This window comes from Giraffa tippelskirchi, chromosome 9, assembly GCF_054371585.1.
Source record: "Giraffa tippelskirchi isolate mGirTip1 chromosome 9, T2T-mGirTip1v1.2.pri, whole genome shotgun sequence".
Taxonomy (NCBI): Eukaryota; Metazoa; Chordata; class Mammalia; order Artiodactyla; family Giraffidae; genus Giraffa; species Giraffa tippelskirchi.
The window spans coordinates 100,787,383-100,815,122 of record NC_137283.1 but is presented as its reverse complement, the minus strand read 5'-3'; the positions used below and the strand labels follow the sequence as shown (position 1 = coordinate 100,815,122).

Here is a 27,740-nt window from a genome sequence, read left to right as displayed (position 1 = left end):
ACCTGTTTCGGGTGTTCGGAGTGATATAGATGTTTTGGGGCCCTTTCCCCAGTAGGTATAAGGAGTGACAGAAAGATTAAATAAGGCATAGGGCTCCAGCCCTTCCACAGTAAATACAGGTTTAGACTGCTGTTCACTAGCCAGGAACTAAAATATAAGCACAAAACATTATTTTCTTAGGGAGAGAATCATAACATTTTTTTTCCAGATTACAATCTTTAAACTTTGGTCCACATGAAAGTTAACCTTGCAATTTTGGAAATGCTAATGTTGGTAAGTTCCATGTTGTTCCACAACACTAGTGTATGTAACATACGAATGGTTAACACTAACCATAAAGCAGTCAGAGACTAGCTGTAAAACAGAATTCTCAGGAATAATCTTTATAACCAAATGCTATAGGAACAGTGAGGGAGATGGACTCAGTTAAGTAAAGAAAGTGCAAATCAGTATAGGCAGGCCTGATGCAGATGGTACAGTCTGTTTGAAAACTAGAAGTTACTAGAACCACTGCCATACCTTAGAATGAGCACTAAATTCCACACTGTAGAAAATTACACCCCAATCCACTGCTGGGGGAGCATTCCAGAGGATGTGAAATCTCGAAGCATTTCCTTCAGTCATAAATGAAGACTCTGGAATGGCATCTGGGATAACCTTAGGGGCAAAGGAAAAGTTCCCTATGGGATGAAAGAAAGAATAGAGAAAGAAGAAAATGGGGATTATCAAGTATCGCGGACACATCGAATATTAATAGAAACCACTGATAATTAGAACCAAAATAAAATTTTTCTTTCCTTTAATATATCCTGAAAATCATCTTTTTCTGACTGTTTCAGGCTGTAAATTTGGGTTAAGAGTTAAAAGGACTGCAAGCACAGAAACTACTAAAGCATTTTTTCCCTCTTAAAACATAATTTTAAAGAAAAAAAAAAACAACCTTAAAATTTATTTAACAGAAAATATGGAGAAGAGAGGGGAAGCAGGAATAAAATATCGTACCTGGCAGAGGTTTGAGGGATGTCTGAACAATTGTGAACTGATTAAATTTAGCTGGTTCCAAAACGGAGACGCTGGTCCTCTGACCGATTTCCTGAGCTGTGATAATCCGAAAACCATTGATCCAGAAGAGCCGACCACTGTAGTACATCAGTGCATTCTGGGAAATGTCGGAAGTGCTCCAGGCTGCGAATTCTGTGATGGCGGTATCCCCAGCACTGCCGAAACAGGACGCCAATTAACGTCTGTGTCTGGAGTGGGGTAAGGGTTGGTACATTCAAGCAGAGAATTCAAGAGGAGAGAATGTGTGTTTGTTTAGTGTGTGTGTTTGTTTAGTGTGTGTGTTTGAAAACAAAGAGAACATACTTTGCGACAATAACTCTCATTATTCTTATTTCTATGTAAAGTTGACTTTTTGCACTTTTTTCAGGAAGTATTCCTAAAGTAGATTTTCCAGGGCTTTTCTTACGAACATGATATTGCAATAGGAAGTGTTACACAGATCTTAATAAATCCTCGTGATTTTTCATAATAGCCCTACATCGAAGGCACAATCCACTGATTGGTTTCTCCTCACTGCCTTCCTCTTGTTCTTGGTTAGTCATACTATTTACTCACCAATCTTATTCTAAGCTGTTTGATCCTTCACTTTATACTATTCACGACTGTTGGTTGCTTCACTGATACTTACCAATTTCCACAGTTTAGTCCAAATGCTCTGTTTCAGACCAGGGACTTCAAGTAAACAGAATGTCATTTAAGACTGCTTTTAAAGTTTTTCTCAATGACAAGGAATTTTATAATGATTTTTACTTTAAAAATCTGCTTGGTTTTATCTAAAATTACTCTGGTTTTCTAATACTCAATAATAACTATCTCAATGATTCTCAGCCTTATGGAGTAGTCATTTCACTTTTAAAAAAATGATTTCTCTAAATCTTTTAAAGTGTTGACATTCCGCTTTTTAGAAAAATATGGCACTTAAAATCAAAATAAACAAATGTTTTGTTTTGAGAGTTTCGTAATACCTCCTCGAGAAAACCGAAATTACCTCAGAGGACCTGTGAGTTGTGAGCCTTATAAAGCCTTATAAAGAAAAACTACATTCACTCGTACTATTCCCATAGTCCTTTTTCTTGTAAAAGATTCTTTATTCATACCTATTCAGACGTGAAGACAGCACCTGGCTTGCCTTTTGGATTTTTACCTTTTCTAATTTTACACTTTCTTGTTTCCACTTCTCATGAGACCTTTCCAGTATATCTCTTGGTGAGATATATAAAACCAAATTCCATATGGAAAGAAGCTCACCAAGCAGGATGCACTGGACCTGAGAAGGCCGGCCCTTCTGGACCATGCACAGGGCTGCTGCAGCCTAGATCCTACAGATATGTTCCTGTTAGCCTTGTTCACAAGTGGTTTATTCAGCATTCCCAAAACAGTCTCCAGGACAGAGACTTCCCTGCAGGCTGAGACTGGAAATCCCTTAATTGTCATTGGCTGGAACTGCCCCTCATTCCCAGCTGAAGACTTCTCTTCTGTAAATATCTCCTGGGCCAATCCAAAAATTCTTGACATCCAGTGTTCATCACAATTTCAGCACAACCTCCTCACTTGCAGCAAGTCAGTACCTCAAACCCTTCAGTCCCCAGCAATAGGTAGAGCTGGATTTAAATCAAAGCTCAACAACAAAAAAAATCACTAAAAGGTAAATCCTTCCATGAAGCATGAGGTACATATAGAGGTCAGCTGAGGTTACTCTACTAGAGGTTTATTCATTTATTCAGCAAATGTTGGGTGCCTAGTTCTGTGGTGGCCACTAGGAATACAGTGGTAAATAAGACAAATACAATCCCTGCCCTCCTAGATTATACAGCCTAGTAGAATAGGCAGGTAGGAAGCAAATAACTACATCCTTGAATGACACTGTAAATGGAAAGTTAGAGTGGGCTCCTTAACAAGGAGACCTAATAGGGTCTGGTCAGAGAAAGCTTCTCTCCGAGAAAACCATGTTTAAGCTGAGCCTTGCAGTCTAAACACAAAGTAACCAAGAGAACCAGGTTTGGGGACCATTTTATTCAGAGAGAACAGCAGGGTGTAGGTACCTTTGGAGCAATATACTCAGTTCTGACATGACTAAATATGTCTGAACTTTTACGACAGATTCACCCTTTTCAACCTCCAAGACAGATATGGTGTTATACTGATGATAGATTCATTATTTAATAAACCAAAGGGAATGGCTGTACATAGCAGAGGGAAGAACAGTTTGAAAAGCCACTTACAGTTGTCGCCAAGTTCAGAGTATGCTGAAAGACAGCAAACAGCTAATCTCATCTCTACTGCTGTTTCACTAAGTCACATCTGACTCTTTGCAACTCCATGAACTTCAGCCTACCAGGCTTCTCTGTCCATGGGATTTCTCCAGGCAAGAATATTGGAGTGGGTTGGCATTTCCTTCTCCAGGCAATCTTTCTGACCCAGAGATTGAACTTGCATCTCCTGCATTGGTAGGTGGATTCTTGACCACTGAGCCACTAGGGAAGCCCGATCTCATCTCTACTGTATACTAGAACTACACTGTCCAATAAGGTAGGCTACAGGTGACTGCTGAGCCCTTAGCTACTAAAATTAAGAAACCGAATCTTTATGTTATTTAATCTTAGTTAATTTAGGTTAGAATTTTAAGCTAATATTTTATTTATACATTATAAATCACATATATGATTTATTAGAAAACTTTTCAAGTATTTCGGAAAAACTTGGGTACATAAATCAACTTTTCAATTGTAAATTTTATAAAATCTAACTGCAGATCAAATATTTCCTATGAAAACTTAGTGTGCAAATTGAGATGTGCTATGTCTGTAAAATACACCCAGGCTATTAATTAGAATTAATATGAAAAAAGAGTGCAGATAGCTCATTAATAATTTAACCATGTTTTTACTTTTTAAAATGAAGCAACTAGGAAATTTACAATTATGTATGTAGCTCACATTATTTGCATTGGGCAGTGATGATCTAGACTAGAGGTAAGGAACTTGAAATGCCGAAGAAGGAATTTTGGTTATATATTAGGGAAAATTTTCTGCTTTTAAAATGGTTCTGGAATTCCTATCTTTATCTGCCACTCTTTTTTCTGGTGTGATAAAAAGGCAAGACTTACTTGGAGGGCAAAATGCCTGTCATTTGTATAACCTTGTCAAGACCTGCTGCACTCCATTGGGCATGCATACAAGGAAAATTAACCTTGAAATAAAGAAATGCATTTTTAAAGGAGAAACTTCCTTCTCTTATCTGCTGAATCCAAAAGTATTGGTTTTCTGGACACTTGAGAGCAGGACTCTCAAACAACTCCAGTTAGACTGTCCTCTGTGATGTGCAGACACGTACAGAGAATCATGATCCTTCGGGACACTGTCACTTTGAGCACTGTCTATATCACACAGACAGATTCTTTTGACAATCAGATTACCAGTACTTCACATTTCTAGGAAAAGGAACAGCCAGTTTTCTATGGTTCACAATTGGGAAACTAGCTAGAGCTATATGTTATAGCTGATATACAACAAATGATGAATCAGATTGCTATGTATATGCTTGTATGCATTATAGGTATATATATATATATATATATATAGGCTTCCCTGGTGGCTCAGACGGCAAAAATCTGCCTGCAATGCAGGAGACCTGAGTTCAATTCCTGGGTTGGGAATATCCCCTGGAGAAGGGAATGGCTACTCACTCCAGTATTCTTGCCTGGAGTATTCCAGGACAGAGGAGCCTGGTAGGCTATAGTCCATGGGGTCATAAAGAGTTGTACACAACTGAGTGATTGAGGATGCATGTACATATACTATATATATATATATATATACACACACACACACCATTATATGTTTATATACGTATGCATATTCCTTTTTCATATTCTCTATGATTAAGAATTTTTCCACAAACCAAACAAAAGTATTTTTTAATCTTGAAATTGTATTTATAGAACAGGAATTTTTGGCCTTTGTAAGATTAGACTCTTTTGAAAATTTGATGAAATGTTGGATGCTCAGCTTCCAAGCACTCACACACATCCTGAAGCCAGCCATGAACTCCCTAGGGGGTCCAAGAACCCAGCATTAGAAATCTCTGCCCTAGAGCAGGACCTTTTGCTTTACTTTAACCTTTTTCTGACTATCTCTCCAATTTACTGTGTGACAGTCAGCAAAAATTATACACATCTCAATGTGTATAATGTTTCAATGTCCTCATCTATGAAATAGTATGACCTCTCAATTCTCCCTCTGACTGCTGTTCTCTAATGACTTTTTGTCCTTGTTTTAATTTGAGATATGCAACTGTTTTCCTTGAAGTTAAAAACTATTGGCTGTTTAAACTAAAAAGAGTAATAAACATGGATTTTATAGTATAGGTAAAAGTAAAATATATGACAATAAGAGCACAAAGAGGGGAGGGTAATAATTGGAAACATATCATCATAAAGTTTTAAAATCATTTATGAAATAAGAACACTTTGAATATGATGATGGTAACTTGAAGATGTTTACTGTTAAAAGTGCTTATTTTACTCTCTAAAGCAATCTAAAGAAAATTATAAATACACATAATTTAAATGTCATGAAAGGAGATAAAATGGAATACTAAAATAGTATTTTATTCACTGTCAAAAATGCATAGAAGTAGAATAGAGGAATAAATGGCTGATGAGACAAATGGAAGTCAAACACCAAGATGGTAGACTTAAATCCAAACATATTAATAAATAATTATATTAGATGTAAATGAACCAAACACCCCAATTAAAAGGCAGGCACTGTCAGACTGCATAAAAAAGCAAAAACTTATATGCTGTTTTCAAGAAACACACTTTAAAGGTAAAGACAAAAATTGAAAGAGATAAAGAGCTGTGCCCTGCAAACTAAGCATAAGAATGCTGCTATGACTTTCTTAATATCCTAATATCAAAATAGTCTTTAAGATTAAGAGTATTACCATAGATGAATGAGAATATTTCATAGTGACAAAAGGAAATATAATCAAGTATATAGATAAGAATACTAAACACAAAGCATTCAGATACATCAACTAAAGAGGTCTATAGGCCTGTCTATAATCATAGTTGGAGACCATGTTAAGAAGCATAGAAACCTATCCACTCATTTCCTAGGCTCTTGAGGGGCATTCTCTTCAGTGCCTCTACTGGACTCTCTTTATACCCCATTGCCATATTCACCATGGTGGTGGTTTAGTCAGCTAAGTCGTGTCTGACTCTTGCGACCTCATGGACTGTAGCCTGCCAAGTTCCTCTGTCCATATGATTCTCCAAGCAAGAATACTGGAGTGGGGTGTCATTTCCTTCTCCAGGAGATCTTGCCAACCCAGGAATCGAACCCAGGTCTCTGTCATTGCAGGCAGATTCTTTACCAACTGAGCTAAGAGGAAAGCCATAGAATATTCACCATGTTCTACACTAATTAGCTGTTTACAAACTCATCTTTCCTTGCAAGCACAATGCCTGCAAATACAGTGGATAATTAGTAAATGTTTGTTGAAAGAATAAATGAATTCTTAAGCACTATCATTTATAACTAAGGGAAAAGTTACTTTCTTTTTTTCAACCAATTGCCTTCAGTATTACTCACCTCTGACCCCGAAGAACAGCTGTATACAGGTGAATACACTGACTGTCTTGAACCAACCAATATAGGAACCCATCACTAAGGTCTAAAGCTAAAGCAATTACCTAAATAGAAAATAAGGAAAGAAAACAAATCAAATACATGTTTAATCTTTGTGATTATGTCATGCTTAAGCTACAGATTTCTCTTTAGCATCCTCTTTGGAATAATAAACTTAGTGATTTTTACCTTTCACTGAATATAAATATCATGTGAATATGCTATTACTATGTAGTTTGGATATAGGCACTGGTTTTCTAAAAATCCTCAAATGGCAGGAACTATCTATTATTCACTTCTATACACTTATCTCTAGTGGTTCTCAAAGTTTGATTTTTGGACTACCAGCATCAGCATCACCTGGGAACCTGTTACAAATACAAATTTTCAACCACACTCCAGGTCCTACTGAATGAGGAACTTTGAACCACTGTTTCAAGCCTTGTCTAAAGCTAGCACAACTTTGGACTCTTCAGCCAATGCATCTGATCGTTGTTTAAATCAGTTGTTCTCAAACATTGCTGCAGATTAGAATTACCTGTGATTCTTTAAATATCTCAATTTTTAGTCTGGCATCCTGTTAAATTTTGATCTCTAGAGATGGTACTCAGTCTCCAGTATGTCTTCAAATTCCCCAGATAATTCCAATGTGTCACCAAGTTTGAGAACCAACCATTCAAACCATCTTAAATTATATTAATATCTGTTAATTATGACCAAAAACATTCTGATAATTTTCTAAAATATAATACAGACATGGTTTTCATGTGATACAATTGGATAGAGTGGTGTACATATGGAACTTTAGTCCCGTTTCCAGCTGACATCTTATAACCACTTTTTATTAGTCTTTCTTTGTCTTCTTGTTATAATTTGTGTCTTAATTTTAAGTCCAGTTGATTAGGTAGAGAAAGGAAAGTTGATTAGGAAAGACTGAGTCTCCTATGAAATAGAGTGCAAGAGATAGAATTTACAATCCAAGGGATCTTTTTTGCTTCCTTTGGCTTTATAGGTATTGAGAAAAACAAGGAGTCTGACCTCAGAGTAGTGGAGTCTTTCTAGAGCAGACCTGCAGGCTAAGAGGTATCAGATAAAATAAAGTTGATGACTATATCTTTAGCAAGATATAACAGCATATAAACAAAAGCATCAACCAGTGAAAAATATAAAAAGAATACAGTGAAGTATCCAAGAACTAAAAGTACTTGGTTACCCAAGACTTGCTATAAAGAAATAATCTCAAGTTTCATGGCTGCCAGAATCTTCAGTCATCATATGAATCACAGCCTTCTGTCTTTAAGAAAACTCAACCTACTCTTTCTCCAAAAGGTAGAAAACTATTCTAGCAATTCCCAGCCTTTGGGAATTGAATTATGTTCTTGCTTCAGGCTAAAAGAGATTTATTGATAATTTTTCCAGTTAAAGTGAAACCAGGTTAATATTGCTTTTTATTATAATGAGATGCCCTAGAGTTTTCTAAATTACAGACTAACTCTACTTTATCTCTTAAAAAAGAAGATTCTACAACTCCCTTTGCTGAAATACAACAAACTATGCCAGCTATAAGTCAAATTCAGGGGATGGGTCATTACCCCATTCCTTTACACCAGCCACTGGAGCCCATGGTTAAACAGTGTCAGAGGGTGTTCCATAAACCTTTGGTAACCATCATTATGTCTAATAAAGCCCATCCCTTGGAAATAATCCCTTTCATCTAAATTAAAACCTTGAAGTTTAATCCTGTGGTAAAATGTACTATATACTATGAGTCCTACATCTTTTCACTTTAAAGGAATATCTCATTCATTTTCCCTTTTCATCATACAAATGAGTCTTTCTGTAAATGACTATTTTATTATACCTGTTGATTGCAAAGTATCTTATGACTCCATGATAAATTTGTGAGTAACATGTAAAGGAATGACAGTGAGAGGGAAAACTTTACTTAGTGCAAAACATATTACCTTCAAAACACTCACTAGCATTAACAGAGATAGATGAATAAAACATCAAACAGTGGAACCCGAACACATATTGACACAAGCAGCAGCACAATTAGCCAGCCTGTGAGAGGATTTGGAGTGGATTTTAGATAAAAATGTATTTCCTCAAACATGCTGAGAAGTCTAAAAATTCACTCATTTATAGAAAAGTCTCCAGGGCCACTCCAGGGCTATCCTGAGTAGATGTATCCCAAAGGACGAGATCAGGACAGCAGGATGATTACAGATGAAGTCAAAGGGACGAATAGGAAGTTACTCTTGAGATACTATTATCTTTAATATGCTTTTACAAAAAAGAGTTTTTCCCCTAACATTTTTTAATTGAAACATAAAAAATATACTTTGTTTTCAGACTCGAGTGGCCCCCAAATACAATTAAGGGATCTTGTCATTATTTGACAGAAATGAATAATCTCTGGATATGGTGTATAAACTTCTATTTCTTTTAAATATCTGTGTTATAATCCATATATGAAAATCTTAGGAATTATAACCAGCATGTCTTTTGGAATTGAGGATCAAATGATTCAACAATTTCTTGGTTTGTTTATAAATGATCTGGTATACCTGATTATGTATGTTTTATCTTTATTGACAACAAAAAGGGATAAAAAATTTTATGAAATATCAAATAGATAGAAATAGTATGAATGATTTATTTCTTCCTCACACTTTTCAGTAATTTCTAAAATTTCTACAGTAGACATATTCTTAAGATCATCAGAAAAAATAAAATTTCAAAATATAGATGGATAGCTAGAGGGAAGTTAAATAGGATCAAGAAAAATAGATATTGCTTCCAGAAGTTAAGGAGGTAAAAAAAATTTGTCTTAGAATCATTTCTCTTAATATATTAGTGCATTTTTTAGATTGAGTTATAAAATATAAATTAACTGTTGAGTGGTTGTTCTCACTACTTCCATGAATGATCTCATTTAATCATCACAACAACCCTAAGAGGGAGGATAATTGTTAATATTCCCATTTTTCAGTTAATGAAACAGTCACAGAAAAGTCAAGTAACATTCCTAGGAGCTGCATAGTTATTAGACCAGTCAGTACCAGAAACTGACTAAAAATAATAAAATACCTAATAATCACCAAAGAAGAAGTTCTAAAATATCCAATAGAATTCCTAAAGACTATAAAAATGGACAAATTAAAATGCTCTTAAAGTGTGAGTCCATTCAAGATAAAGCAAAATATAAAAATCTCCATATTATATTTTATTTGATCAATTATGACAATCAAATAAGACTTAGAGAAATTTGGTTATACCAAGATCTTACCATAGTAGTATTTCCTTTCAGATTCTACCTGAAGTATTCAGAACAAGTGGAAATAGTATTATTATAATTATACAACAGCATTATTTAGTATAATTAAATGATCAGATCTTATTTTTTTAACTTTCACCTTTTTCCCAGAAAACCAAGACTGTGCCTGTAACACAAGTGGACTTTCTCCATTGAGCCTGGTACTTTCAACTGAATATAATGTGGTCCAATAGAGATATCCACCAACCGAGTCCACCACCATATCATTTACCAGCAACTTCACGTGAGTCACAATGTCTGTGTGTCCTGTCAACACAGACTGCCTTTGAATCTATAAAATAACAATAACTCAGTTTTATTGATTTTTAAATGGCATCATTATTTCTGAATAGTTTATTGCAATTGTTAGTAAATTACTGCATTCATCCATTCATTTCTCCAACCATAAATATTTACTGGCACTCTGTGCTGTGTCATGTGCCTAGCTTCGGGAATGTAATTACAAGGAAGCTTACTCCTTTTCATGTCTCTAAAGAGAAAGGAGATACACTTATTTTGAGTTAATACTTGCTCTTTCTAATCATACACCTAGACAATCAAAACATAAGAATGTATTTGATTAGACTCCCAAAGATGTATACTCCAAATAGTGATGTGTCTCCTTGCTCCTCTCTGTCTGTTTAATCTCCCTAATAATAATTACTGTCATTATTGAATACCTATTATATGCCAGGCACTGTACTTCTTTTTTATCTTTAAAATGTTAGTTATTATAACCCTCACATCAAGCCTGTAAAGAATTTCCATTTCCTACTTTTTCACAAGTAAGCCGGGTTCAAAGAGGTGAAGTGATTTTTCAAGAAGTTAAATCACTTTATAAGAAACAGAGCAAATACTTGAAACCAGTTTTTATACTACTCTTCTACTTCCTCCTTCAAAACTATTTTCAAACTAATCCATTTTGGGAAGCATTCTCTGATTAACCCCACTCAGCTCCATTCTGCCTACAAGTCATTGGCACTTATGAACTCAGACTATACCATATTACTTTGCTTCTAAATACAATGCTCTGTCCCTGGAGAAGGAAATGGCAACCCATTCTAGTATGCTTGCCTGGAAAATTCCATGGACAGAGGAGCCTGGTGGGTTACAGTCTATGAAGTCACAAAGAGTCGGACACGACTGAGCGCACACAACAACAATGTTGTTGCTGTATGCTTCTTCTAATGACTCATGATGTTTTCTTTTTTGGCACTGGTCTTAGTGGTGGCATGTGGGATCTAGTTTCCTGACTAGGAATCGAACCCAGGCCCCCCAGGAATTGGGAATGCGGAGTCTTAGCCACTGGACCACCAAGGAAGTCCTCATGAATTTATTTTTATGTCATGAAAAGAGCAAGGGCAAGTGGTGATGGTTGCACAGCACAAAACATACTAAAAACCACTGCATTTTATATAATCGAAGGGTGAGTTTCATGGTACATAAATTATATCTCAACAAAGCTTATGTATTTTTTTCAAGGACAGAGACATGACTACTATTTGCCTCATACTCTCTACTATGCCTATTTTCAAGGCTCTAAACATACTGGTAACAGATAATGAATAAATAAACAAATAGGCATGTGCCCTCCTGATTAGAAAACAATTTTTGTACCATAAAACCAAAATGACTTTTTTGTATCATAAAACTGAAACAATTTTTTTCTTTATCTATTAGACCGTTGATCTCATCATCAACCGTTCTTTTCTTCAGTGGACAGCATCGACCTAGCTCCCTGTTTGCTGGCTTCCAGGGAGGTTCAGCCAATGGAAGCAGTGGCAGAAGATCAGAGGCCCGAAGAAAAGAGGGATGGAGGTACATATGTGCTATCATAACCCTCCTTGCTGGACTATACCTTTTGACAATGTCTGGTTTTCATGTCGGCGACTCTGCTAAAGCTACAGCCCTCACCATTCTTTCCCTCCTTTCCCTTGTCCTTTATGCCTAGAGGCAGTAATATCCTCCCACACTTGCTAGCCCCGAGCATGCTTCACTGTCCTTTGCTCATTTTCCTTAGCCCTGTCCATACTGTTGAAAATAGTCCCCTCACTTAGTTTCTTTTCATTATGCCTTTGGGGTGTGCCATCTTCCCCAGGACACTACTCTACCGGTGAACAGTTTAATATATTTATTTCAAGATATTATTGAAAATATATGACTAATCAAATACTGATACAGAATTTCCTTTCTACATAAATATTTTAATTAAAAGGTGAGTAGGCTTAGAGACAAATATTAAGTAAATAATAACATAGGTGAAACACAAGTATGAAAAAAATCATGAAAATGACATTCCAGTCACTGAAGTGGGTAGGCATTGTTTGAGAGCAATGTAGGATTTAACTTACCACATAGGTCTTTCCAGCCCAGTAGAGGAAGTGACCCAGCCACTCAAAAGCTAAAGCCCCTGCTCCTGCAATGTTGGGTATGTGATAATTCTCTGAGGTGTCTGTCCCATTCAGCAGCCATACATAAACATCACCTTTCATGTCGCTGTAGTAGAGGCTGTTGTTATACCAATCCATGTCTCAAAACAAAGTGAATTGGTAGCAGTTATTTTTTCATGTATGTCAGTGTAAACATAGCGCGTCAGCAAACCACACATGTACCTCAACAATAACACAGATATTCACTAGAGCTTCAGAGATGTGTCAAGAATGTTTCAATAATATTATTCTAAAATCTTAAGCCCTGGAACTAGACACAGGAACTAATATTCATTGAGCATCTCCTCTTTGCTAACATTGTCCTGGGCACTTTTACATATCTCACTCAACTCTTAAAGCTCTAAAGTAGAAATAATTTCCATTTTTTGACATGGCAAACCCAAGACTAGGTGAAATTATCTATTTTGCCCGAGGTCTCACAGATGAAAAGAGGAGGAACCCAGACTTGAGGCAACTTCAAAGTATCATTCTTTCCATTAGTACCACACTACCTCCTAAGCCCAACTCATTTTGGTCAGAAGTGCTATGGTAATTTTTAATGACCAAATAAAGAAATCAAATAATTAGATAATTATGGAAAATGCCATTAAGTAATAAATGGGTAGTTTTTGCCTTAGGCATTTATTACATAATCTTCTTTGTCATGAAATTCTTTCTTACCCTTTATTTAGAACTTCACATAGCTATGGAGAAGGAAATGGCAGCCCACTCCAGTATTCTTGCCTAGAGAATCCCATGGACAGAGGAGCCTGGTGGGCTTCTGTCCATGGGGTCGCACAGAGTCGGACACAACTGAAGCGACTTAGCATGCATGCATGCATTGGAGAAGGAAATGGCAACTCACTCCAGTATTCTTGCCTGGAGAATCCCAGGGATGGAGGAGCCTGGTTGGCTGCCATCTATGGGGTCGCACAGAGTCGGACATGACTGAAGCGACTTAGCAGCAGCAGCAGCAGCACATAGCTGTTCTCTGCCCCGGTCTTATAGCAAACTCATAACAAATTACTTAACTATAGCTGTCTTCATGGAACAAGATAGGCTGTTACTCTGAGATGACATTGAGAGATTAAAATACACGAGAAGTATATCAAAGCCGTCCTGAAATGGGCATACATCATTAAATAATCTCACATTTTATGAGGTAATAAATGGCCCTCCTCCTTGAGAACAGACATTTTCTTCATGTCACTGGCAGCATAATTCAGTCAATATTTTTTCCTTTCATTATTGACCTAATATTAATATACTCAATCCTTCTGATTGGTCGAATATCTCAGGAAGTCCAACAAGTAGAAACCTGCCATCCAAGTGTACAGGGAACTTGGTGTTTACCTGACACATTTCCTATATCAGAGGATAGGAATTCTCCTGGGCCAAAGCTATTTAATGGCTTAGTCCAAAGTCCATCTTCTTTCACAGCCATGATAAATGGTGGTTCTGCAGCTGTTTGGTTTAAAAAAAATTGAAAGAAATATCACAGAAAATACGCATTTTTAGGTACACATCTTGTTTGTTAGATTTCTTTTATAAAGTAAATCAGCATTTTGAAAAATACTCTGAAAGTATATGAATAATTGTATCTGCTTAAAAGAATACTCTATCATATTAAACACACTTTGATTTTTATGTAAATATTTGTAATTGAATGTGAAGAGAAATGTGTATTGATGCTGCCACTATAGCAATGTCACATCATGGCAAATTTTTTTGTGGTTTTGCTTTAGCTATTGGTGATACTCAGAAGCAACAGTAGTATAAATGGGTCAGTTTTTTCCATTTTCTTTCAACCAAGAGGACAGAATTCAACATAATTCACAGCCCCTCAACTTCTCTCGTTGAGACTTTCAGCATCCAAGCAGTGCTACAGCTTAATAAGCCACGGGAAAGGAGAAAACCACGAAGAAGAAGGAAATTATATTGTTTGTTCAAAAACATCTTGGACAGTTTAAAATAGAAAGTTAGAAACATTAATACCACACTGTGCTTTATTTGCTTTCCTAATCTCAGACAATAAACATGCTCAAGGCGTCAATGCACCCTCATTCTCATTTCTTTACCACATCTAAGGTGAGAAATTTTAAAGAAGACAGGGAGAAAGACTTTTTTGTCAGAATCACTCCCTAAATCAAGAGCATTCTCTCACCTGGTACCAGAGTAGTTCCCACTGAGGGCTCTGACCAAGGGCCTGGCCCCTTGGGAGAACTTGCTCTCACAGAAACCTCATATTTTGTAGCACTCTGAAGGTCATGTACATTAAGGATGGTCCCACTTATATTAGAGAACACATGAATGGTTTCAGGAAGGTCTTGGGTTGATACTTTCACCTCATAAGTCCAGTCCTGCCAGGCAGAAGGGCCTACGTGGAAGAGTTAAACAATATTACTGACCAGGATGACATCAGCAAGGGCAAACAAAAGATTGTCAGTAAACTTATCTAAAGCTTCACCTTGAGTGGAAGGATAATTGGGCCTGTTACCCCTTAATCGCCAGGGTTAACTTGATGACATGATTAGGACAGTGGCCATTCTACTCACTCATTTTGTCTCATCAAAGGAGACATCTGGCCAACAAATGGGAGGCCACTGTTCCCCTGTCTGTGCTGTGCGACTGGCTGCACAGAACTATCAGAAGGGTGTACTATACAAGCTCCTAATAAACAAACGCTTAATGATAAATCTCTAATATCATTCCAGTGTCAGCAGAGAATCACTCCCTTAGAAGCCCAAAAAATAAAAATTAAAAAATTTTGCTAATTCATTTTCAGCCATCTTTGAGATATACAACAAACAGGCATAATTAACTTGGCCTTAAAGTAAAAGTAGCCAAAGTTTACTAGGGGACCAGAGGTTGGCAAACTGCAGCCCACAGGCCAAACCTGGCCCACTGACTGTTTTTATAAATAAAGTTGTAACGGAACACAGTCACAGTAACTTATTTACATATTATCTATGGCTGCTTACATACCACAAAGACAGAGTTGAGTAGCTATCCCAGAAACTCTATGACCCACAAAACTGAAAATATTTATTATCTGGTCCTTTTATTAAAAAAAAATTGCCAACTGCTATGCTAGATACTGTTCTGTGTTCTACGTATGCATCTTAATTTGGTCTGTATGACAATCCCTTAGAAGGATATAATTAATATTTTTATTTCCAGTAGTGGAAACATGCATGAAGTGGTTAAGTAACTTGCCCAGGTCATTCTGCTAATAATTGGTGAGACTAGCCTTTGAGTCCGTGCAGGCTGGCTCCAGAGCCCCCCTGCATACCCACCACACAAGCTGCCTCTCCAGAGATGAAAATTCAAGTCCTGAGAGTTTTAGGCTCAAATTCACACAAGTTCTCCCTGGATACAAAATCTCAACCCAAGTATTCCATCCCCCTGGCTAATGCATTCCCTCCAACTAGAATGTCAGTGCCTGGCTCCAAAGAGACACTCAATAAATGTTCCAACCCTTCTGTTGGGATGTCGATGATGAAATATAGAAATTTTCTTAATTTATCAAAATTGATAAATGTAGAACAAACATAATAATACTGTGTGTATGTGTGAGAGAGAGAGAGAGACAGAGAGATTGCTAAGTAGGGCTTTGGGTTAATGGCTAAATAATCACATAAGGGCTCTCAAAGCTGAGTTGCCACACCAAGCCTATTAAGTTTTCCTCTCCTTCTGACAAGGCCAGCCTCCAGGCGGGGGACAGGGAACTCACTGGCTCCGATGGCGAGGGTGGGGGGCTTCCACTGAACCAGGGCCTGGTGGGAGCCAAACAGCACAGAGAGCTGCTGTGGGTGGCCCGGCAGCGGGTGTGGCTGGGTGTATGAGCCAAAGATGACCAAGTTGCCAAAGCCAAATTCTTCTATGTGACTCAGGTCACATCCCACGATGAATTCATTAAAAGACAGAGAATCCTGTTGGAAAACAGCCTTGCCATCTGTGACCAGGAAGTCATTGTTTTCACAAGCGAAGCTCTTCACATTAGTGAAGGGGACATGAGGTAGGACGATATGGGATGCGGAGCCGTCCAGAAAGGTTGACATGAACACTTGGGCGGTGTCGTTGAAGTAAATGATTCTCTTGGACTGTGGCTTGATTGCAAAGTCCTTTAAAGTGCCACTCTGCACAATACGCATAGCTTCTGAGCCCCCACTGGAAGGCACAGGAAGATCGACTCTATAAATGCCGTCTCTCAGGAGATAAAAGACATACCTGACACAGGAGCAAAAGAAGCCTGGTATGAGTCAATGCAAGGGTGAAGGAGGAACAACACCACTGTCTTATCCTGTTGGGCAATCAGAACCAAGTATCTCCAGAGTGGATAAATACAGGGTTTCCCAAGATGCAAACTGGTAAAGGCATTTATTAAAAATATGCTCTGTTCATTTAAGTTAGAAGTTGGAATCCTGGAAAATGTCAGCCTCTCTTATAAGGTTTAATCTCCTATTTATTACATGTGACTTTTTAAGGAATCAGAATTTAAGAACAACAGGGGTCTTTAAAGGTTTTCTAATGAAGTCTACTCTTAAAGGAAAGCATACTATATAAAACTTACATGACTGAACCTGTCATTTATTATGAAACATTTTTCTCTGATATACAGAAATTCTTAGTCAAAATCTGTCAATAAATATTCCCATGCATTGTGAATGACAAAATGGAAGAAAACATAAACATTTAAGCCATTTTCTTAAAATTTCATGGTATTATTTTGCACAGTTGCTACCCAGCAATACTAATCCTGCATTTGTATTAAACTAAGCTTTTTGCTGACAAAGGTCCGTATAGTCACAGCTACGGTTTATCCAGTAGTATGGATGTGAGAGTTGGACCATAAAGAAGGCTGAGTGCCAAAGAATTGATGCCTTCAAATTATGGTGTTGGAGAAGACTCTTGAGAGTCCCTTGGACTGCAAGGAGATTAAACAGGCCAATCCTATAGGACATCAACACTAAATGTTCATTGGAAGAACTGGTGCTGAAGCTGCAGCTCCAATACTTTGGACACTTGATGCGAAAAGCCAACTCATTGGAAAAGACCCTGATGCTGGGGAAGATTAAGGGCAGGAGGAAAAGGGGGCAACTGAGGATGAGATGGCTGGATGGCATCACTGACTCAGTGGACTTGAGTTTGAGCAAACTCCTGGAGACAGTGAAGGACAGAGAAGTCTGGCATGCTGCAGCTCATGGGGTTGCAAAGAGTCAGATACGACTTAGTAACTGAACAACAGTAACAAGCTTTTAAAAATATTCACAATTGAGTGAGGCAATAGTGTTAGCATTTTACAAAGTCATGATGAAATACCCCACAAATGAGTAAAAACAGCTGGGAGGGCCACCCAAAATCAGCAGAAAGGAGTCAGTGGAAGGATGCTAAACCCGGCTCCTGACAGACATGATAGCCAGACCAGAAAAACAAACAGACACTGAACTGCTCAGCAAGAGAACATGGTGTAATGAGAAGAGGAAAGATAGGCAGAAAGGGCTTCTCATGGGGAGAGCTGAAGTGGAATAAAACTCTGAGTCATGCATAGTTCAGTTCAGTTCAGTTGCTCAGTCGTGTCCGACTCTTTGCGACCCCATGAATCACAGCACACCAGGCCTTCCTGTCCATCACCAACTCCAGGAGTTTACCCAAACCCATGTCCATCGAGTCAGTGATGCCATCCAGCCATCTCATCCTCTGTCATCCCCTTCTCCTCCTGCCCCCAATCCTTCCCAGCATCAGGGTCTTTTCCAATAAGTCAACTCTTCGCATGAAGTGGCCAAAGTATTGGAGTTTCAGCTTCAACGTCAGTCCTTCCAGTGGACACCCAGGACTGATCTCTTTTAGGATGGACTGGTTGGATCTTCTTGCAGTCTCAGGGAGTCATGCATAAAATCATGACAAACCCAAGACGAGAAGCCAGGTCCCTGAGTCCCAGAGAGGAGATTTTTCCCATATGCCCATAATCCACTGCAAAGGAGAAAGGAAAACCTGCTTACCTAGAAAAGTTGAGGATAAAGTTTGAAAGAAATTTCCTCGTGGCTCTATAAGAATGAAAACTTTGCCTGGATTTAATTAAATATGAAATCAGATTGGCTCATCTGGCACTAGCAAGCAAGTTTCCCCAAGATTCTTGCCAAAGGAAGAGAATTCACATTTACAAGGCTAACACTTACCCATTGTATGAATCAGCCACAATTTTTTGAGGTGCAATGATTGAGGGAGGTGTAATTGTCTCAATGTTCGAGCAGTTCTCTAAATCACAGACACATACCTAGAGAAAAGTACATCAGTAGCATTAGTGTCTATAGTCAATTTGGCCAACAAATATTCCTTGAGCAACTGTTCTGTGCTTAGAATTTCACTAGTCACAGAGCACTTTTTGAAAACATAAAAAAGCCCTTAAAAGGCAGTTTTATATCCTATATCCTAATGAGTTCATATCCTCTTGGTATCCATGAAATACAAGTACATATTTTTCATATTTGTGGAGATACTCAACTACTTTTATTAATATTTTAGCTATATATAAGCTTATGGGCCTATCTAAGCACCGAAGAATTGATGCTTTTGAACTGTGGTCTTGGAGAAGACTCTCGAGAGTCCCTTGGACTGCAAAGAGATCCAACCAGTCTATCCAAAAGGAAATCAGTCCTGAAAGGCTGATTTTGAAGCTGAAACTCCAATACTTTGGCCATCTGAGGCAAAGAGCTGACTCATTTGAAAAGACCCTGATGCTGGGAAAGATTGGAGGCGAGAGGAGAAGGGGACGACAGAGGATGAGATGGTTGGATGGCATCACCGACTCAATGGACATGAGTTTGAGTAAACTCCAGGAGTTGGTGATGGACAGGGAAGCCTGGCGCTCTGCAGTCCATGGGGTGGCAACGAGTTGGACACAGTTGAGCAACTGAACTGAACTGAAGCTTATGGGCTTCCAGACGCAGTGACTGAATCCAGCCACTCTTTCAAAAAAGGAAACTTGAAACACAGCATATTGTGTCCTCTCAAAGATTTGACAATACCAATATTTTCAGAGACCTACTAAAGTTATCCATGGTTATTACATAATTTAAAATGCTCACAGCTGATTTTAATCATGATTGGCAGTTGCTATCCAGTGATAATTCAGGTACCACTGTCTCATGGAAGTCAAATTATCATTAGTGAAAACTCACAGCTCTGAAAAATCACAAGAAAGATGATTTAATGGTATATCAGGACTAAGTAAAGTACTTAGTACTAGGTAAAGTCTAGACCCTCCTATAAGACTCTGTGTATGATTCATTGCTAACCCAGTATCTAAAACATAGTAAACACTCAATGATTAATTATTGAATGAAAGAATTATGTTTACTTGTAAATATTAATATGTCAAGATATGCATTAGATTTTCAATATCTAGTTGTTCACTTTAAATTCTCAGACTAACCAGTTCATCCATGATGAAATACATTTTCTGATAAAGCCAGTCTATGGAGATGGAAGAAATTAATCCTGAACCTCTGTAAAAAATTCTCAGGCCAGACACATCAGACATGTTGGCAGCGTCCTTCACCCATATGAGAGTTCCTTCAGAGAAATAAACAACTTGCTGGTGGACATTAACTGATATTCCTGGAAAAGTGATGCAAATACATGTGTTACTATGTAACAACCAGACAAAACACCGACACTGAAGAGAACTGATTTATTTAATCTTTAATGAAGGTATTAAAATTGAAGTCAACCTGGATCTTTCCTTTCACACTAAGGAAACGTTTTTCTCTGTTCCACTGACCTGTAATATTATGGTGTGTGGCATCTGACTGAAGGCATTGTGCTTCATCGACTAAATGTTTTAAAGATCTCTTTCTTAGAGAAGTTTTCCTGGATAAAAAGAGCCACTGTTCCTCTTCTTGAACTAAAACAACACGATTTTATAGACAGACAGACCAATCATATACATATTGACACAAAAAAGATCAATACCACCCTTAAAAACAAGGGGACTGGCACATGGAAGAGTTTTGCCAGATATTCTCTGAAGATACCGGGGTATTTCAACTGTGGTATCACATTCTGTGACTGGGGTGGGAAGCACAGTGTCAACCAAGTAGGATTTCGGGTTGCGTGCCCCTGAATGCCCTCGAAATAACATCACGGGCAGTATCACTGTTCTCAACAGCCTTGCCCAGACAGGCGCTCAGCTCATTATCCTCCACCTCGGGAATCTGACTGCTTGGTGGAGGTAGTCCAGCCCAGGCTGGAGGGGCTGGTTGCATAACACACACATATAGACAGACTTTGGTTGCCTCTGTTTTGTCTTCAATTATCTCTCCCTGTGAGGCAGGAGAAAAGCCTGTAGTAATGAAGTTTGAGGACTGCAGAACTCTGCGTGACGTGCTATTCGACTGGAGATGCATTGTGCCTTGATCAACACTTTTAGGGTAATTAATGAATGTTATGCAGTAATCACAGTAATAACGACCTTAAACCTGCTCTATATTTAACTCGTCCTTTGGATGCTTCTTGCATAACAAAAATACCTCTCCTTTCCTAGAGTCTAGTAACAGCCAAAGAAACTAAAGGTTAGTAATGGATGACATTCAATAAATACCCACCGGCATATCTGAGGGCAGATTCAGGTAATGGGAGATCAAGTCAGCCAACAGAGTTGCCATGAAGACAGAAAACACACTCTTTGAACTAACTTTTCCCAAAGTATTTCTGGTGCTTCTTAGAGAGCACTTTCTTTCATTAAAATTTTGCTCATGTGGGAATCATGCAGTAAATATTTAGTCTCCCAAGGCAAACGTTAAAACGCTGAAGCCAAAAAAAAAAAAAAAAGGTACTTGCCAAATAATAACAAAAGCTAATTTGGTAGTTTGAATATTCAGAATAGTAAAATATAACTTACTAAGTCCAGATATATTTGAAAACCTAAAGGAACTGGAAGAAAAAGATATCTGATCTGTATTAAATGATGACCCATAAAGTGGAGGTTAGAGTAGAAAGGATATATGTATTCCCTGAGTATATAAATGAAAGTCATAATCACTAGTGACTTTAACTGAAACCAAGAGTTTGCTTGGGGCCATTTTTTCAATTCCTTTTTTTTTCTTATTTTAATTTTTAAACTTCAGTGTGAAAACTTCGCTCTAACAACTTACTCCTGTTTGTCAGATGGGACTGATTTCTCATTTAAAATTGAAACTTATCAAGTATTCACAAGACAGTGTTATCTGGGCAGACGAGTAGGGGCTTAAGGAACACCGGATGACTCAGGACCTGTAAGATCTGAACCCACCCTTTCACCCCTCAACTTCCCAGTAACAGGAGGCACACCCCCAGTCTATACCTGCTGGAGATGGAGTGGTAATACTAGATTCTGCTTCCGGCCCCTCACCAACTTCATTTACTGCTGCAATAGAAAACCTATTCCAAAAACAATTTGGAGAGATGTGTTTTACACGGCATGGTGTGAACATAAGATAAAAATAGAAAGAGCAATAACATTTCTATTTAAAGGACAAGGTGGCAATGCGTGTATCTAGTTACTTGGTGCCGCTGCTCAGCACTAAAATGACCATCAATCATGTCCTTGTTTGCATTCCCCACAGAATAGTTCAGGGTCACAGAGGTCAAAAACTGAACTCTGCTATCTGCATGACCCTCATTCATGCCCTAATTTATGGAGGTCTTAGTAAATGCTAGAAAAGCTAACAATAATAAAATAATCCCCTTAACAGTTAATGCAAAAATACCATTAACAGAATTCTACCTCTTTTTTCATGTTGGATTAAATGAAGAAATGATATTGATGGTGCCTATGTTGTCTTTTTTAGCCCATATTTATTAGCCCACATTTGTATTTTTCTCTGAATATAATAGAAAGGCTTGAAAATGCTTTTGCTTAGGACGGTGTAATCTAATAAGCATACAAACTTGAGGGAAACCACAACTTCAAACCAGCAGCACAAAGTCAATGGGACTTCTCAAAATACATTTTAAACTATTTTGTAGCCATATTTCTTAGATAATTATCATGAATGCACCCATGCTGGTTACATTCTTCATGTACCACTAAATTCTTACCTGTAGGTGGTATTTGGCAGAGTGGAGTAAAACTGGAAACTGGTTCTCTGTGTCCCTGAATCTAATTTCTGATTTTTGCTGATCAGCCTTAAGTTATAGCCCAAAATAGGTCCACCTGGGAATTGAGGTGGAGCCCAACTGACTTCCACTGTATCGGGACTTGAGCTTTCAATATTCCTAATGAAAGGAGCAGTCTCAGGAACTAGAAGAGATAATGGTAATACTGTGAGCAGAAAATATACAGAGAAAAATTCAAATAGGGTAGGGTAAAAGTCTTGTTTTTTGAAAACTTAGCATAAATGAAATGTTTTCTTTAATAGTCACAATAAGTGGTAGGAGGTGGTAATATTTCTATGAACTGCAATTCTTGACCCCTGAGCAATATCAGTTAGCTACTCTTCTAAGGGACTCTTTAAAGAAAGTATTTTCCTCACTTCTAATTTATGCAATAAAATTAAATGTGGAAGTAAACAAATAGGATAATGCTGTAGGGGAAAAAGAAAAACTGTTAAAAATCTCCAGATCCCTGACTGAGTTGAAACACGGGATGGAACCAGGTTAGGAAGAAGAGACTCTGTAACAAAACTGAAGTCAATGATTAACATGAGTTGAAAGAAGTAAGGCCTGGGGCCTTTTCCCTCACTAGGGTCCTGTGGCCAGGCCAGTTCTAGCTAAAGATAGGGATTTAGATAAGCCTGAATTAGAACAGTCTGCTTCCCTTTTGCTGGCACCAGCTCTGCTGACCCAGAGGGCACTCTCCTCCCTCCAGCTCTCTAGGTCCTCCAAATCCAGGTTTTCTGTGCCTCAACAGCTTCCCTTCCCTCATGAAAAACGAAAAGGAGCATGCATTTGCTAACCAAGCATTCACCCTCAGACTGTAGGATCTACCCCAGTGGCAAAGAACAGAAAGGAAAACAATCTAACAGCCTATCTTCTAGCCCGGTCCCCACCTGCTTTCCGTACCTCCTATGCCCTACAACCACACCCATTTATTTCCTCTTTTCATAGAAAGACAGACTGATACCACTGTGCTCTTCAGCAGGCTCTCTCCCTCTGAACAATTTTTGGCAGCTGCGCTGCATCAGCCCTGTCCCCTCAGAGTGGGGAGAGAGAAGACAGTGCAGCCCTCCCGCTGGCGGGGTTTTTAAAGGCCCTTCAGCTGATCTCTGATACGGTTCCTCCCCAACTCTCAGACTGAGCTTGAGCAAACACAAATATCATTGCCTCACTCCTCTGCCCCATGCACTAAGTGACTCAGGTGAACAGGGAAGTAGGAATCATCTCCTAGCGAATCCGAATCAGGATGTCAGAAAACCTAACTCTTTAGTCCACACCCAGACAGGCATGATCTACCCTGCTACAAGTACATTCCATGCCACCTCCATGGCAAGTTGTGAGTAGTCCAAATCTCCCTGACAAAAGTCATCCCTGAAAAGGCTGGTCAGGTTAGGCAAGGTAATTATTCCACCTGATTAAAAAGTTATCTTCATAAGGGCCTCAGTTAAAAGGTGATAATAACCATCTAAAGTCATATATTTCCCATAGCTGAAAGAGAAAAGGGCCACAAGGTGACGGAACACAAAACGGATAACTCTGTAAGTTTTGATGTGGCTAAAAAAGTGAGACAGAATTGAAGCATGAGATGTTATCCATGGAAAGGATACCCTGTACAAGAACTGAAACACATGGAGGGTATGGGGGCTTGCATATCTAGAGAAAGACTCAGAAATGGAAAGCAAAATTTCCCTTCTTCACCACTTTGATTTAAACTAGCCATCCGCCCTGGACCACAGTATGTCTCCAGTACTGAAAAATGTTCCCATACTGTTGGAGTCCATGAAGCACTGCTCTGAAGAAAAAGGATCTATGTATTCTACTCTGATCTGTAACATTTCAAATATTGCCCCAGACCCATGTCTAATCTGAGGTCCTGAGGATGGTCAGGGAATAATCAGTAGAGGGGCCACATGTCCCCTAAAATCTGATAAGCAAAAAGAAGGCATTAATCAGGGGAGAGGGAAAATGCCACAATCAGCTTCATCAGCTGTCCTGCTGAGGTTTGCTCCAAGGCCTAGTTCAGTGTGAGGGTCTCTGCACGCAGCTGATTCTCCAGAACTGAGGGGTAGGGACATCCAACATCTGGCTTGGAATAAGCCCTCCCAAGTCCCCTTGGCTAACTCAGATGTTGAGAACACCAGCAACTCTCCCTGAATGTCTTCCCCTGGCATTTATCTCCCTGAAAGGCTCTAGGCTTGAATCCTTTTCCCAGTATGGAAGTCAAATCTTTGAAAGAAGAAATCAGAAAATGTTCCAACATATCGACTATTTTTTAAAATCATCTCTAACCAAAAGTTGAAGTACAATAATAACCTCCCAGCTGGTCTTGCTACCTCTGTACTTCCCAGTCTCTATCACTCAATATCATTCAATGCATTCTATGTGTATTTGCCAATTATCTTTTTAAGGAGCATTTGAAGCAATTACTCCTTTAAAACCTTCTATAACTCCTAATCACATAACAAGGCTTATTCTGACCAACTTCTTTAATGCACTCCCCATTTTTCATGGACAGACCCTGCTCAAAGCATTTTTCTTACCATAGCAACCCATGTCTTCCTACTCACAGTATACTTTCCTTATTTATTAGATTTACTGTCGAGGGAATTTCCTTTCCACCAAAATGAGAGCTTCACTAGAGCAGAGACTTTTGTTTTGATCAGAGGTACGGTGAGCACCTGGGCTTCCTTGGTGGCTCAGATGGTAAAGAATCTGCCTGCAATGCGGGAGACCTGGGTTCAATCCCCGGGTCGAGAAGATCCCCTGGAGAAGGAAATGGCAGCCCACTCCAGTGTTCTTGCCTGGGAAATCCCATGGAGAGAGGAGCCTGGTAGGCTACAGTCCATGGGGTCACAAAAATTCGGACAGGACTGAGCGACTAACACTTTTCGCTTTTCATGGTGAGCACTTAGAAGACCACTTGACACCCAGTTACGTACCCCATTGTTAGATGGATCGATTAACAAAGGAATAAATCTGTTTCACTGTTTAAAACAAAAGCAAACTAAACCAAAGCTTTGGAATGACACCTGATTTCTCTAGCAAGGTGTACATGCCATACCTCCGTAAGGATGAGTCCTGTAACTGGGACTTGGAGGGGAATACAGGTGCAGCTGGGCTGTGAAGATCCAAACCACTCGAAAAACATATTCAGTGAAGGGATGCAGGGGCTCTACCACATAAGAGAGCTTGGACACAGCCTAATCAATGAGAGATCAAACATTAGTATTTATGGAATCGCTTCCGTATATTGTGACTCAAGAGCACAGATTCATTTGTAGATGATGCATAGCCTTCCGGATATGAAGTGATCCAGGGCTTCCCTGGTGGCTCAGACAGTAAAGAATCCACCTGCAATGCGGGAGACCTGGTTCAATCCCTAGGTTGGGAAGATCCCCTGGAGAAGGAAATGGCTACCCACTCCAGTATTCTTGCCTGGAGAATTCCATGGACAGAGGAGCCTGGAGGGCTGCAGTCCATGGGGTCGCAAAGAGTCAGACATGGCTGAGCGACTAAGCACACACAGCGCAGGGCTGCCAGACCAGCTGAAAGGGAGGCCTGGAGCTCAGAGCTGAGACATCCCGATCTCAGTCCACACAATTCACACTGAAATTCCTTCCTTCTTCAAACCTGTAAGATTATGGATTCAATTATTTGGCATTTACCTCAAGGCTTTCCTTTAATTTTCTGTGTTAAAATACTTGGTGTCTTGAGACTGTTCTCTGAACCTGCTTTTGCTGTCTTAAAAGGGACCCACCTGGATGACCTTCCTGACCTCCACCCTAGTTGGCATCATTTTCAATGGGATGGACAGATAAGGACCAATGATATGAGTAGTTGGTTATGTGATGCTGAGCTGAAGGAATAATATCTGTATCCAATAATATATTTTCCTCAAAAATAAAAGGTTTAGCATGAAGAGTAGCAAAGATTGAAGTTCAGCGGTGGTAAAGCATCCACCTGCCAATGCAAGACACACAGGTTAGATCCATGGATTGGGATCCCCTGGAGTGGGAAGTGGCAACCCACTCCAGTATTCTTGCCTGGAGAATCCCACGGGCAGAGGAGCCAGGTGGGCTACAATCCATGGGGTCGCAAAGAGCTGGACATGACTGAATGAGCACGCAGGTACATAGGCAGTGGTTCATACCTCCGTGTAGGTCCAGCTTCCAGGAAGTTGTGTGTATTTCCACTGAATGATGTATTTTACTCCAGAGATGTTGGCCGATTTCCATCGTAATGTCACACCATGGCTTCCAATGGAAGAAGCAAAGGGTGCAGTGGGGAGGTCTGCGTTTTCTGGGGAGAAAACAAGATTTCATTCACCACATCCCATGTCTGTCGACACAAGACAGCGTGTCCCTGCTTCATCTCAGCACACTCTTGCTACATCTTGCCACAGTTATTCACCTGAACAGTAACTGATGCCTATAATTCAGTTGGTTTATTTCTTTAAATCAGCCAGTTGGTCTGGCAACTTTTTTCCCCTCATCCTGCCTGCATGCTTAGTCATGTCCAACTCTTTGTGACCCTTTGGATGTAGGCTCCTCTGTCCATGGGGTTTTCCAGGCAAGAATATTGGAGTGGGTTGCCATTTCCTTCTCCAGGGGATCTTCCTGACCCAGGGATTGAACCTGCATATCCTGTGTCTCCAGCATTGCAGGCAGATTCTTTACTCACTGAGCCATCTAATCTTTGAAGATAGTTTTTCTTACAGGCAAGCCACATGGAGTGTTCTGAGACTGTCTGGTTTGCTCTTGTCATAACACTTCTATATAGGTTAGAGGGGTGGGTGTCAAGGGTGCGTGTAGGGCAACAGAACCATCCACTGACTCAAGGCGCATATCTCAAGATATTTTTAAAATTTTACACTATATATCTATAGCCCATTGTGTCGAACACATTTTTATATGTGCAAGTAACTGTCTGAGCTCCAAAGGATCCTATATTCTGCTCTTTTTTATTGTGAAATATTTCATGACTTTTAAGCATTAGCAACATTACAATTGGTACATGCAGTTATTGGTGCTACTTCCTGGACACTATATAAGTGTTAGAATTCTGAATGATATGTACCTCTGGTACGAAATTTAACTTTACTTTTTCTGTTTTCAAAATCATGATTAGCCTGCTTTTTTCCTGGAACTTTTTCCATTTATT

At 39.0% G+C, this 27,740-nt stretch overlaps 1 protein-coding gene and 1 long non-coding RNA gene across 4 annotated transcripts in view; one reads left to right on the top strand and one right to left on the bottom strand.

Moving 5' to 3' along the window:
• The window catches only part of ROS1 (ROS proto-oncogene 1, receptor tyrosine kinase), a 123,396-nt gene that overhangs the window by 69,630 nt on the left and 26,026 nt on the right, over positions 1 to 27,740 (bottom strand). For both annotated transcript variants that reach the window (XM_081530933.1, XM_081530934.1), the window contains exons 6-21: positions 26,731 to 26,879; positions 25,642 to 25,780; positions 22,524 to 22,725; positions 21,787 to 21,863; positions 20,227 to 20,349; positions 19,879 to 20,063; positions 18,623 to 18,720; positions 16,177 to 16,673; positions 14,608 to 14,820; positions 13,797 to 13,907; positions 12,366 to 12,544; positions 10,115 to 10,306; positions 6,660 to 6,760; positions 1,003 to 1,217; positions 520 to 680; positions 3 to 147 (exon numbers count right to left, since the gene is read on the bottom strand). In XM_081530933.1, coding sequence (XP_081387059.1) covers positions 3 to 147; positions 520 to 680; positions 1,003 to 1,217; positions 6,660 to 6,760; positions 10,115 to 10,306; positions 12,366 to 12,544; positions 13,797 to 13,907; positions 14,608 to 14,820; positions 16,177 to 16,673; positions 18,623 to 18,720; positions 19,879 to 20,063; positions 20,227 to 20,349; positions 21,787 to 21,863; positions 22,524 to 22,725; positions 25,642 to 25,780; positions 26,731 to 26,879 — 2,787 coding nt within the window. The remainder of the gene's footprint in view (positions 1 to 2; positions 148 to 519; positions 681 to 1,002; positions 1,218 to 6,659; positions 6,761 to 10,114; positions 10,307 to 12,365; positions 12,545 to 13,796; positions 13,908 to 14,607; positions 14,821 to 16,176; positions 16,674 to 18,622; positions 18,721 to 19,878; positions 20,064 to 20,226; positions 20,350 to 21,786; positions 21,864 to 22,523; positions 22,726 to 25,641; positions 25,781 to 26,730; positions 26,880 to 27,740) is intronic.
• The window catches only part of LOC145521985 (uncharacterized), a 125,483-nt gene that overhangs the window by 83,372 nt on the left and 14,371 nt on the right, over positions 1 to 27,740 (top strand). The window contains exons 1-4 of one of the 2 annotated variants that reach the window (XR_014065824.1): positions 1,157 to 1,260; positions 10,126 to 10,258; positions 11,695 to 11,832; positions 14,189 to 14,500. This is a non-coding gene — a long non-coding RNA (uncharacterized LOC145521985). Of the gene's footprint in view, positions 1 to 1,156; positions 1,261 to 10,125; positions 10,259 to 11,694; positions 11,833 to 14,188; positions 14,501 to 27,740 lie in introns of those variants that run through there. The other variant, XR_014065823.1, reaches the window with a different exon arrangement.